At 42.1% G+C, this 12,998-nt stretch overlaps 1 protein-coding gene across 1 annotated transcript in view; it reads right to left on the bottom strand.

The window, feature by feature from the left end:
• Nucleotides 1-12,998, bottom strand: part of LOC149174121 (uncharacterized) — a 193,035-nt gene that overhangs the window by 74,630 nt on the left and 105,407 nt on the right. Inside the window, exons 14-15 of the mRNA XM_089419184.1 lie at nt 10,753-10,842; nt 10,595-10,633 (exon numbers count right to left, since the gene is read on the bottom strand). Coding sequence (XP_089275310.1) covers nt 10,595-10,633; nt 10,753-10,842 — 129 coding nt within the window. The remainder of the gene's footprint in view (nt 1-10,594; nt 10,634-10,752; nt 10,843-12,998) is intronic.

The raw sequence follows: 12,998 nt of genomic DNA, 5'->3' as shown, positions 1-12,998 counted from the left end.
TTTTTGCTCCAACCACAGGCTTGGGCCAACATGGTTCTAATGCCCTATTGAACTTTACAGGATCCACCAAGAAAATGTTGATTTGGGGTAGCATCTGATGTGCTCTAGCCATGAAATTTGGTGGAGAGGTTAGGGCACATGAGATCTCCAATACCCAGAAACGGTTTGGGCAGATTCTAAACAGATCAGGGGATATTAAAATAATTATTATTTTTAATGGAGTCCCTAAGTCTAAACTTAGGGAAAATAAAATATTAATGTGTATTAATATGAATCTATGTTAGAATGGTCCAAAAGACATGGATTAAGCCAGATCTAATCTTAGCCATTCATTAGGGACTTAATCTCGGCCGTTGAGATGTCAACAGGAAAAGTATAAGAGGAGGTTTGAGGGTCACTTGGAGAGGACACCAGATGGTCAGTCATTCTATTCTCTAAAGCAAGGTTTGCTAAGAGAGATAGAATCAGTGATCGGGAGAGCAGCTGAGGGGCATTGAGTATAGAGAAATAGAGAAGGCAGAGATTGTGTCGGGAGAGCAGCGCAGCAGCCAAGGAGAGAGACGCAGAGCCATGCACAGGCAGCCAAGTGTTGCGCAGAGAACCAGAGAGTCCAGCATGTCTGCGCAGAGGCCCAGAAAGCTGAAGCAGGGCCTCCTGGGGCTAACGCAGGGCCAGCGTGAGAGAAAGAGGGGCTGACGTAGTCCAGATTGGGCAAACGCTGGGGTTGCAGAGCAGTTTTGTGCTGAAGGACTGCCAGAAGGGTTTTCCGAGGTTTCAGCCAGGAGATTTCTCTCAAACTGTGAGGTATAGCTGCTAAGGAAATTCTCTGTTGGGTAGGCCAGTTTCGGCACCCAGATTGTACTCTGATATTGCTTAATAAGAAAACCCTCAGATAGCTGCACCAGTTTTCCCGCATTGGGTTTTTCCGGGGACGTTGGTCCAAAAATAATGGTGTCATGTGGTGTGATTGTTCTTGTTTCTTTTAGTTGCTAATCTGTAATATGTTAAGCATGCACTAGTGTTTATTTTTAGTATTTACTTTGTAAATAACTTGTTAAAGGAAAATAACAAGTAGGTAGGAATAAATCAGAAAAAGTGCATGAAGGTTTCTAAACTAAGTAAACTTAGAAACTTCAACATGGTATCAGAGTGTGATTGCAAATCACAGGAGGAGTAAAAGACATCAGCCGAGTAGAGCAATAGCAGCAGAAAACAGTTGTCCCGAGGTGACAGAAGCTATTTCTAATAGCGCAAAAGCCAAGAAGTGTGACGCAGAGCCACGCAGAAGAAGTCGGGAATTGCGCAGAGCCTCAAAGAGGCCAGCGTTGCTGACGCAGAGGGTCAGAGGGCTGACGCAGACCCATCTGGGGTGACGCAGAGCTAGCGTGGGGCAAAGAGGGGTTGATGCAGTTCACAGAGAGGCAGTTGCTTGAGTCTAGAAGGCTGCAAAAATATTGCAGAGTGGAGCTGGTGACACACTGTAGTCAGAACAATACCTGACAGAGCAGGGCCAGAGGAGTTGTTACCGAGGGTTTCTAACAGAGGAACCTGGATCAACAGTGCAGTTGCACAAGACGATCAGAGTAGGGGGCATCTCGACAAGCGGCAGAAGGATTTCCAGGAGGGAAATCAACACTCAGAGGGAGTCCAGAAGAGAACTTCTAGACGAGGAGTAGAGACTTAGAGGAGTCGAACAGAGAACTTCCAAGAGATAAGTAGAGGAGCATCATGGCACTACACAGGGTAAGAGACCAGGATACACTGGACGGAGCATCGAACTTCGCAGTCTGGAAGGCCAGAATTTTATTAGTGCTTGACAGGAATCGTGTCAAGAACTTCGCCTTGAAGGTTATAGCTATCCCAGTCGACCCCAATGATAACGACAAGTACGAAGAGGCGATGGCGAGGGCCAAGTGCATTATCCTTGACGGGGTCAAGGATCATGTGGTACCACATATAGCCGAGAAGGGAACGACAGTTGAGATATGGGAGGCTCTCAAGAACCCTGTACCAGCATACTTATGTGCAAAGAAGAATGTTGCTCGAGAACCAGATGAGTCCCGAGACAACGCAGAGCTAGCAAGCTGCAACAGTGCGAGAAGCACAGGAGTGTTGCACCAATGCAGGAAGGCACAGCGAGGTGTGCAACGGTGTAAGATGTAGGGAGTTGTTGCAGCAGCGTAGAGGTTAGAGATAGGGAGCACTTGTCAGCGACAGAGGGATCTTCAGCATCAGTGGGTGTTTCTAGCCCAACAGGGAGGTCGGTTGGGAGATCAATTACTTACTTCTCAGTCACTGAGTTGCAGTGCAGCAATGGGCAGCATGATGAGAGGAGGTGCAGTGCAGATGCAGTGCTAGGAGAAAGGACCAGCAACAGCATGAATGCAGAGGGAGCTGTCATACAGATGCAGCAATGGCAGTGGCAGAACCATGGGCAGCAGTACAGGATGCAGCAATGCAGAGGATGTTGGGCAGGAAGGCCTAGCATCAGCACAGGTACCGATGCCAGATGATCAGAGTAATACTCAGTGAGGAGTATTGCTAGAGCACAGTCCTCGCTAAGAGGGAGTGTTGATTTGGGGTAGCATCGGATGTGCTCTAGCCATGAAATTTGGTGGAGAGGTTAGGGCACATGAGATCTCCAATACCCAGAAAGGGTTTGGGCAGATTCTAAACAGATCAGGAGATATTAAAATAATTAATATTTTTAATGGAGTCCCTAAGTTTAATTAATATTTTATGGAGTCCCTAAGTCTAAACTTAGGGAAAATAAAATATTAATGTGTATTAATATGAATCTGTGTTAGAATGGTCCAAAAGACATGGATCAAGCCAGATCTAATCTTAGCCGTTGATTAGGGACTTAATCTCAGTCGTTGAGATGTCAACAGGAAAAGTATAAGAGGAGGCTTGAGGGTCACTTGGAGAGGACACCAGATGATCAGTCATTCTATTCTCTAGAGCGGGGTTTGCTAAGAGAGATAGAATCAGTGATCGAGAGAGCAGCTGAGGGGCATTGAGTACAGAGAAACAGAGAAGGCAAAGATTGTGTCGGGAGAGCAGCGCAGCAGCCAAGGAGAGTGACACAGAGCTAGCAAGGGCTCACATAGGGCCACGCAGAGGCAGCCAAGTGTTGCGCAGAGCACCAGAGAGGCCAGCATGTCTGCGTAGAGGCCCAGAAAGCTGACGCAGGGCCTCCTGGGGCTGCCGCAGGCCAAGAAAGGCTGACGCAGGGCCAGAGTGAGACAGAGAGGGGTTGACGCAGTCCAAATTGGGCAGACGCTGGGGTTGCAGAGCAGTTTTGTGCTGAGAAACTGCCGGAAGGGTTTTCCAGGGTTTCAGCCAGGAGATTTCTCTCAAACTGTGAGGTATAGCTGCTAAGGAAATTCTCTGTTGGGTAGGCCAGTTTCGGCACCCAGATTGTACTTTGATATTGCTTAATAAGAAAACCCTCAAATAGCTGCACCGGTTTTCCTGCATTGGGTTTTTTCCGAGGACATTGGTCCAAATATAATGGTGTCATGTAGTGTGTTTGTTCTTGTTTCTTTTAGTTGTTGATCTGTAATATGTTGAGCATGCACTAGTGTTTATTTTCAGTATTTACTTTGTAAATAACTTCTTAAACAAAAATAAGAAGTAGGTAGGAATAAATCAGAAAAAGTGCATGAAGGGTTTCTAAACTAAGTAAACTTAGAAACTTCAACAGAAAAAGGAGAAAGATGATAAGATTAATAGAGACAGTTATAATTTTCTCATCTCTATAGGGGTATACACACTTTTAAAGGTTGAAATGACCTTTCATTTCAACTTCTTGACCTTTCACCTTTGTAACTTTTCAACTTCCTAGCTTGACACCTCATATGCCTACTTGTCAAACAACTATTGTATTACATTTGATTATACACAATAAATCATATCCTACATTTGCAGACTATATCTTAACAAGAGAGTGTTAAAGTTGCCTCCTATGCTCACTGTTACAGTAAGCACCTAAAGTTCATTGCTACTGGTCCTCCACCTCGGCTGTTACATCTTTAACATGCAGAAGAAAACATGTAAGCAAGTAGTTGACTTTTAATAGTTATAAGAAGACGAAACTGTGCCAAAGTATTTGGAGATGAAGAGAACCCTTGCAGGTCTTGCAGCTCACAGCCCTCAATAATTCAAGGTTATCTTTAGCAACATATCTTGGCCTATGTCTCTGGCTCTCTCTCTCTCTTGAGTGATGATCAATTTAGTCTGCTGGTAGAGGAATATGAGGAGGCAGCTTGCAGCATTACAAAATAGAAAAATCAGAATATTGCCACCTCAAAAAGTCACAAAATTGACACAGCCCTCAGTAACTCCAAATTGGTGTTAGCTTCTGTTCAGATCAGTATCCAAGGTTCTCTTATAATTTTATAAGTACCAACTGTTTCCTGAAAAAATCACGGGAAATGATATTATGTTTTCTCATGATTCCAAAATCCGATAAGAACCCGGAGAAAGAAATCATGTCTTGAGAGCAATCAAATGTAATCTTAGGTAAAATAAAGCATAATGCTTCTCAGAAAAATCCTGACCACAACTATGGAGAAGAGGCCTGAGAAATCATTGGCATGCATGCCTTGGGAACAAAAATTGGACCTTAGAGACTGGGATCGGGATATCAGAAGTGAGGAATCCAACAACATAAATCTTGACTCTAGTTTTGGCTCATTGTGGCTGCGGAAAATTTAACCTTTCTAAAAGAATATTGAATGAATTAATTAGGAATGAGCAAACAGCTCAATGATAATACAGAGATATTTACAATAATAGAAACATCAGGTTTCTATGTAGAATATGGAAACAATCAGTTTCATCTTAAGAAACTGCTTAAAAGAATAAAAATAGCAACAGCTAAAAGAATGAGCATTAAATACTAAATAGAAATATTCTAATACCCTCCCTTAATGCTCAATCTATTTACAACACCAATAGACCCTCGGAATTTTACAAATTTATCAGGACCAAGAGGCTTGGTGAAAATGTCGGCGGGCTGCTCTGTTGTGGGAACATATTGCAACTGAACTGAGCCGTCTTCAACCAGCTGGCGAATGTAGTGGCAATGAGTTTCCACATGCTTTGTTCGTTCATGAAAGACTGGATTCTTGGCAAGTTTGAGCACTCCCTGATTATCACAGAACGAAGGAGTAGGCCCTGTCTAGAAAACATGCATATCTGCAAGCATACGTCGAAGCCAAACTGCCTCACAGGATGCCTTAACTGCTCCCCGATACTCAGCTTCTATTGAGGAGAGAGCCACTGCCTGTTGCTTCTTACTAGTCCAAGTAACAGCACCAGATCCTAGACTAAACACATACCCAGCTGTAGATTTACGGTCATCAACTGAACCGGCCCAGTCAGAGTCAGTGTAGCCACTGAGAATAGGATTTGAACTGCGAGTATATAAGAGGCCATAATCAGAAGTACCACGCACATATCGTAGCACCCGCTTTGCTGCTATCCAATGATCAGCTTTAGGAGCTGACATGAAGCGGGAAATGTAGCTTACTGCAAAACTGATGTCAGGTCTGGTAGCAGTAAGATAGATGAGACTGCCCACTAATTGCCTGAATAAAGTTTCATCCACAAGGGGAGAGGGTGACTGTGCTGAAAGTTTGAGCCCTGGTTCCATAGGAGTCGTGGCCGGTTTGCAATCCTGCATTCTGAACCTTTCCACAAGATTTTTGGCATACTTGGACTGAGAGAGAAAGATCTGATTTTCAGTCTGCCAAACTTCAACCCCCAGGCAGTAATGAAGAAGTCCCAAGTCTGTCATCTCAAAAGTTCTGCATAGATCTTGTTTGATCCCATGGATCAAATGTGCAGAGCTGCCAGTAATGATAAGGTCATCCACATAGACAACCACAAACAAGATATCACCACCAGTATGCTTGATATACAGGTTTGCATCAGATGGACTCCGCTGAAAACCCTGATCTGTCAGGTACTGATCAATTTTCATGTACCAAGCCCGAGGAGCTTGTTTCAATCCATAGATTGCTTTAGCTAACCGACACACTTTTTGTTCTTGACCAGCAACCTTGAATCCTGGAGGCTGCGTCATGTAGACTTCTTCTTGGAGATCACCATTTAGGAAAGCACTCTTTACATCCATCTGATGAACTTTCCAATTGAACTGAGCTGCTAGAGCAAGGACAAGCCTTATGGTACTCATCTTGGCTGTAGGAGCAAAAGTCTCCTCATAGTCGATGCCTTCCTTCTGTGAGAACCCTCGAGCCACAAGGCGAGCTTTATACTTGTCTATGGTTCCATCAGCTTTGTATTTCACTTTATACACCCATTTGCAGCCTATGGGCTTTTTTTCGACAGGAAGATCAGAAAGTGTCCAGGTGTGATTCTTCTGAAGACTCTGGAATTCGGCTTCCATAGCCTGTTCCCACTCAGATGTACCCTTAGCCTCTGAATAGGTTTGAGGCTCAAAAATACTGTGTAAGTTAGCCATAAGAGCGAAATTGACTGTAGACTGTTGTCTGTTCTTATGTCTAGAAGTTCTACCTTCAAGCAGCTCATCATCCCGGAGATCACCAATGGTTTTAGCCCACCATTTAGGCCGAAGAGTAGAAGAACCAATATCAGGAGGAGGTGGAGAAGACTCAAGAGCAATAGGGGTAGCAAGGGGAGGGTTATTTTCTGGAGGAAGCTCAGATAGAGTATTATCAAATATTGATGCTGCATCATCCCTCCCATCAGGTGGACCGACCCGGAAGAAGAACACTGTGAGGCTGATCCTCAGAACGCTGCTCAGAAGAAGAAGACTGAAAGAATCCTCTGTCTTCATCAAATACTACATCTCGATTGAAGCTAAGACGACCAGTGGCTATATCTATCAGCCTATAGGCCTTGTGATGATCACTGTAACCTGTCATCATGAGTTTCTGGCTTTTGGAATCCAACTTAGAGCGCTTAGCAGGTGGAATCCAAACATATGCAACTGAGCCAAAAACTTTGAGGTGACTGATCTTAGGCTTACGACCAGACCAAACTTCTTCAGGAGTCTTCCCTTTAACAGCCTGAGTAGGTGATCGGTTAAGAAGGTAAACAGCAGTAAATACTGCTTCAGCCCAGAATTTGTTTGGAACACTCCTGTGTTGTAACATGGAACGAGCCATTTCAACAACCGTGCGGTTGCGACGTTCGACAATACTGTTCTGCTGGGGAGTGTAAGGTGTGGTTAATTGACGTTTGATGCCATGAATATCACAGAAATTGGCAAAAGCTGAGGAACAAAATTCCCCCCCATTGTCGGTTCTAAGGGTCATGATATTACACCCAGATTCTTTTTCAACTAAGGTTTTAAACTTCTGAAAGATACTCAGAGTGTCAGATTTATTTTTTTAAAAATACACCCACATCTTTCTACTGAAGTCATCTACAATAAGTAAAAAATATTTGCAAGCAGTGATAGAAGCTGTATTCATAGGACCACAAATGTCAGCATGAAGTAACTGAAGTACCTTAGATGCGCGCCAAGATTCTCCACTTTTGAATGAAGACCGATGTTGCTTTCCCGCTTGACAGGCACTGCATACCTCCAACTGCTGAGTCTGAATATCAGGTAATCCTGACACAAGTCTCTCCCGAGAGAGCTAAGAGAGATACTGCATATTTAGATGCCCATATCGCTGATGCCATAGAGTGCTGATGGGAGAGACACGTGCTGCTAGAGCCACTTCTGGAAAGTCACCGGTGTCAAGTAGCCTGTATAGACCATGGTCCTCTAGGCCAACAGCAACTGTTAGACTGGTCTCCCTGTCAATGATGGAGCACTTGTGTGCACTGAACACAACATCGAGCTGAGGAGAATTCCTCATAATCTGGCTGACAGATAGCAGATTAATCTCCATACCAGGAACATAGTATACATTCATAAATATGAGCGTGCGTCCACCAGACTGAATTTGAACTGTACCCCTGCCAGCTACAGTGTACTTTTCACCTCCACCAAATACCACGGAATCACTGAAAGGTGAGAAGTCAATGAACCAGTCACGCTTGTGAGAGAAGTGGCGTGATGCACCAGAATCAATGTACCATGCAGAGGAAGGAACATGTTCTGAAGACCTTTTAGCCATAAAGGCGTAAAAGGCAGACTCTGTCTGCTCGGAATGTTCTGCAACATTTGCTGTCTAATGTGGCCCTCCCTGTTTCTTCTGTTCAGAAGCAATCCTCTGTCGGCAATCTTTCTTCATGTGACCGAACCTGTGACAGTAATTACACTGCACACTTTTCTTCCTAGCAGGATCAAAAGGCTGAGAAGAGCCTTTCTGCTGAAAGAACTGAGAGGACTGGTATTTTGCAGCAAATGCATTTTCCGAGGACACTGATGACGCACCACTACCAAACTGTTGTTTCCACCGATCCTGCTGCAGAAGTTTGGTACATAAATCTGGAAACTTCAGATCAACATTTGTGGTTGTAATGTTGAGTGTTTCTATGAAGTGTTCATAAGATTTCGGTAGACTTTTCAGAGTAATGACTACCATATCTTCTTCTTCCATGGTCCGACCAATGGCTTCAAGCTGATCTCGAATGTCTTTAATTTTGTTGAGATGTTCCTGTAAAGACATATGTTCATCCATCATGATGGAGAACAACTGATTTTTGAGAAAAAATGCTCTGCTTTTGTCAGATGTCTCGTGCAGTTCTTTCAACTGTTGCCAGATTTCGGCAGCGGTCTTGCCAGAAGGAATCTGTGGTAACTGATCATCAGCGACAGAGAGCTTGAGAAGCATAACAGCCTCTCGATTTCGATCATCAAATTTATCTTGATCGGTACCAGCTGTACCGGGACGAGGCTCTTTGCCCAAAATGAGCTGATCAAGACGCCTGTATTCAAAAATGGTCAGCATTCTTTGTTTCCAAATGTTATAGTTGTTGCCATTAAAGCGTTGATTTCCTTCTAACATCAGATTGGTGAGCGTGGCCATTTTCCCAAATACAGAATTTTGACACACAAAAAAATGTAGCTCCCTGCTTAAAATTCCTCTTTCAAGATGACTGTACCAAACCTTAACAAATTCTACTTTGAAAGAAATAGTCTTGCACAAAAACTCAGATCTGTATCTTCATAAAATTAAAGCTGATTTGAAGAGAGAGAGAAAAAAATATGTAGACTGAAGCTGTCCACGATTATATATACGCTGTTCTGGTCCCACCGCTTCAAAAGAAAATCACAATAAACTTTAATCAAATCGCTAAGCAAACACGTGAATCTGGAAAATGCCGTCACTTGAAAATATCGTCACTGGAAAATGCCTGGAAAATGCGTGATATTTTTAATGCCGTAACTTTGATATGATTCGGACGTGCGATTCCCGTGTAGCGAAGACTGTGTGGGCGTCGGGCGTTAACTTTGATATGATTCGGGCGTGCGATTCCCGTGTAGCGAAGACTGTGTGGGCGTCGGGCGTGTAAACTGTGTTGCCACGTTCCCGTGTGGCAAAGCAAATCCTCAGCTGAGCAGCGAACACTGATATTCTCAGTGAAAAGGGAAGGGTTCCGGTGGCAAATTTCGAGAGTGGCTAGGCTTCAAGTGCCACGATGAGACAACAGATCTTCAAACAAATAAACTGATCAACTCGCCGACAAATAGACTGCTGCCCCCGGATTCGAAATGCCGGATTTTAATTTCAAGGCAATTTCACGATTCCGCCACAAAGTTAATTCCTCATAAAATGACAATGCAGGAGAAGAATCCCTTTCTGTATCGAGATTGACGACTGTAAGCTTTTATCACAGTGAGCAAAGCCGAGGCTAAGACTCAGTGAAGGCTACCTGGCTTACAGAGGGCTCGACCTTAGAAAGGAATGAAGGAACTCAAGAGATTAGGATACGAAGAGGATAGCTAATCAAGAAATCTACAGACCCTGAGAGCAGTTTCGAAATGAACTACTGAATTTTTCAAACTATGAAAAATTATTTCAAAAAAAATCCCTGTGCTCTGATACCATAAAAGAATATTGAATGAATTAATTAGGAATGAGCAAACAGCTCAATGATAATACAGAGATATTTACAATAATAGAAACATCAGGTTTCTATGTAGAATATGGAAACAATCAGTTTCATCTTAAGAAACTGCTTAAAAGAATAAAAATAGCAACAGCTAAAAGAATGAGCATTAAATACTAGATAGAAATATTCTAATACTTTCTTCAAAATACATTTCCAAATCAAAATCTTGCCACAAAAACCAAAGGTAATGATTCTAATCTTCAATCAACAGAGAAGCCAGATTGGTTGCCAAGTACAAATCAGGAAAATTGCAGGAGAAAATGCAGCCTTGAACACCATTACAGAGGCTGCCTCTATTATTTCGTGGGGAGCTGGCAGAAGCTTCAATAGGGATTCTATATTTCAATTGAATCTCCAGATCAGCAAAGCTGGTACAAGACTTTCAATATTAAAAGTTCAATATGAACACTTCCAGTATATTTATTGAACCCAATAATGGATCTTATAACTAGATTAACTGCAAATACCCTCAGAACACGAAAGAAATACACACAAAAGATGAGAAAGATATTTCATTCCAATAACAGCTTACCTTCAGAACCTTCCATGCAGAAGCATGAACGTCTGGTCTCTGCATGAGAAGAAGGTAAAGTAAGGCAATGACCAATAGAAAAGTAATTTTTTTACAGCGCCACAATAAATTTGACACAAAAATCAAGGTGCATTATTCAGTGTCCACCAATTCCAAACCTCTTTTGCAGCTTCATCTTCAAGATCGGAAGCTGCAACCCATTCTACAGACAATTTCAATGAACATGCAACACAAGCATGTAAAAGAGCCTGCAAATATAGTAAAAACAGTTCAATGGAATAATTATGTCCAAGAGAATCTGTGTGCCACTATTTATACTTTTAATACTAGAAAATACAGATTACACTTGTTGGGAGTGAACAGCAACTTCACGCATTGCAGTCAGTCGAATCAAATCATTTTTTGAAGAAATGGAAAAGCATATCATAATGGTATTTAAATAACTTGAGAATAATCCTTGGGGCATGATATGAACAGCAAAAAAGACTTAGGACATTGGGTGGGGTTCTATATGGTAAACAATGCAGGCCCTTCTTTAGCCAGTTTGGGACTGGTGCCTAGACCGTAAACAACTAAGGGCCATTTACCGCTGGCCGATTTATAAGGGTAATTAGAACATTTCTTTCAATATAGTTTATCTCAAAATGGTCATAATATTAAGCATAGATATTGAAAGTTGAAACCTCCAAGACCAACCATCTCTAAAAAACAAGACAATCACAACTATTTCAAATATGAGAAATGTACAACAAGATCAACCTTAGGTTCTGCAAGGTATCTCCCGAGACCAACTGATTGAACAGGAGAGGAATGTTCCTATAGTGAGAGTCGTAGAAGAAAATTCTGTGATCTGATGACATGCAGTAATAGAGATGGTGAAGAAATGTATGTGAGGTTAAAGAAAATTGTCCATCCTATTGTAATGTGTTCCTCTTTGGATTTTTGGCAATATGCTGCCACATTAAAACTACTGACTCAGCCTGACATAGGGATAAGACAGAACAGCACTATGCCAGTAGAGGTCAGAACTTGGGAAGATGGTGGGATTAAGCAAACACACAACTAGATTGTCCAGGTAATTCGAATACAAATTAGGCAAATTGTAATTATAGAGTATCATCCTCTTGTTTTATTCCAATGCCATTTGAAAATACTGTTGCTGATAAATTGTGCAACAAGGCAGTTTCTGATAACAGTGAATAATAATGAATGACCAGTGGCAGCATAGACTTTGGAGATAGCCTTATCACTAGCTCAGTTACCAGTTCAGTGAGGCCTGTTACCACTTAAACTATCACCTTAGGCATAAACTTTAAAGTCTCCGCCAACAGAAAAACGTGGGACAACTAAAGCTGGCAGATGAATAAAATATCCAAAAGACTTGGAATATAAAGATATCCATAAAAATAGTAAATATATAAATTGTATGAGTAAAACGATACGATATTACAAATGAGGATCCCATTATAATAATAGGTGGTTATGCCCTTTTATTAAGAGCCACGTCTTTTAGTTGGGACAGGTCCTTTCATATGTCCTTTCATCAATTAAAAGTTATTATTATTATTATTATTATATGTGGTTCGCGGACCTCAGAGATCGGTGACCACTACGTCCACAGAATATTTGTACCAGGCAGATCTACCTGGCCCATATTTACCTACTCTATCCTTGTAGGTTGCTTGTATCTGGTCCTTTCCTAATCCATAGCCTCATAGATGTAGCCCATGGCCAATTTTTTTCCATCCACCAACCGTAACACCTTAACAAGGGGTTCACCAACTTTCACAAGCTCTACTACTTTTTTCCAAAAAGTATTGTCAAAAACTTTATTTTTGGTGTCATTTCCATCTACTCTTCGAGCCCACCAAGATGATTCCAATCATCACTGGAAAACATTTTCTACAAGTTCTATTGTTGGGCAGTCAGAGATTGCAATGTGAGGAAGTGAGTTGCCTACAATGTTTTTCTTCATTAGGCCAAATACCCATGAGTGGTTGTAGATATATTTTGTGATACACTCCACTTTTCCTATGTCCTCAAGCATGAGGTCTATGCAATGTGCAACACATGGGACCAAAATATGGTCCTATATTTGGCCTCTAGCAGCTTTCCAGCAAGAATATAGTTTGAGGCAATATCAGTGATGACCTACACAGCATTATGCTCCCCCATGGTTGTAACCATCTCATCCAAAAGCTCAAATAATAGGTTGGCATCAACTGATCTCAAAAACATGGTTCCTTGAGGGCAAGAGACAAGGAAATTTATGATAGTGTGATTTTTTCCATCAGTCCATCCATCTGACATGATGGGACAACCTTTTTTGGTCCAAGACTCTTTAAACTCCATCAAATATTATCTAATGGACGCAACCTCTCCTTGCAAAAGAGCTCCCCTCAAG

This window comes from Pinus tabuliformis, chromosome 4_1 (genome assembly GCF_031772625.1).
Source record: "Pinus tabuliformis cultivar Carrire ecotype Pingquan chromosome 4_1, CPIR1, whole genome shotgun sequence".
In the NCBI taxonomy this organism is placed as follows: Eukaryota; Viridiplantae; Streptophyta; class Pinopsida; order Pinales; family Pinaceae; genus Pinus; species Pinus tabuliformis.
The sequence above is the reverse complement of the archived record's forward strand: the minus strand, read 5'-3'. Positions and strand labels throughout refer to the sequence as shown.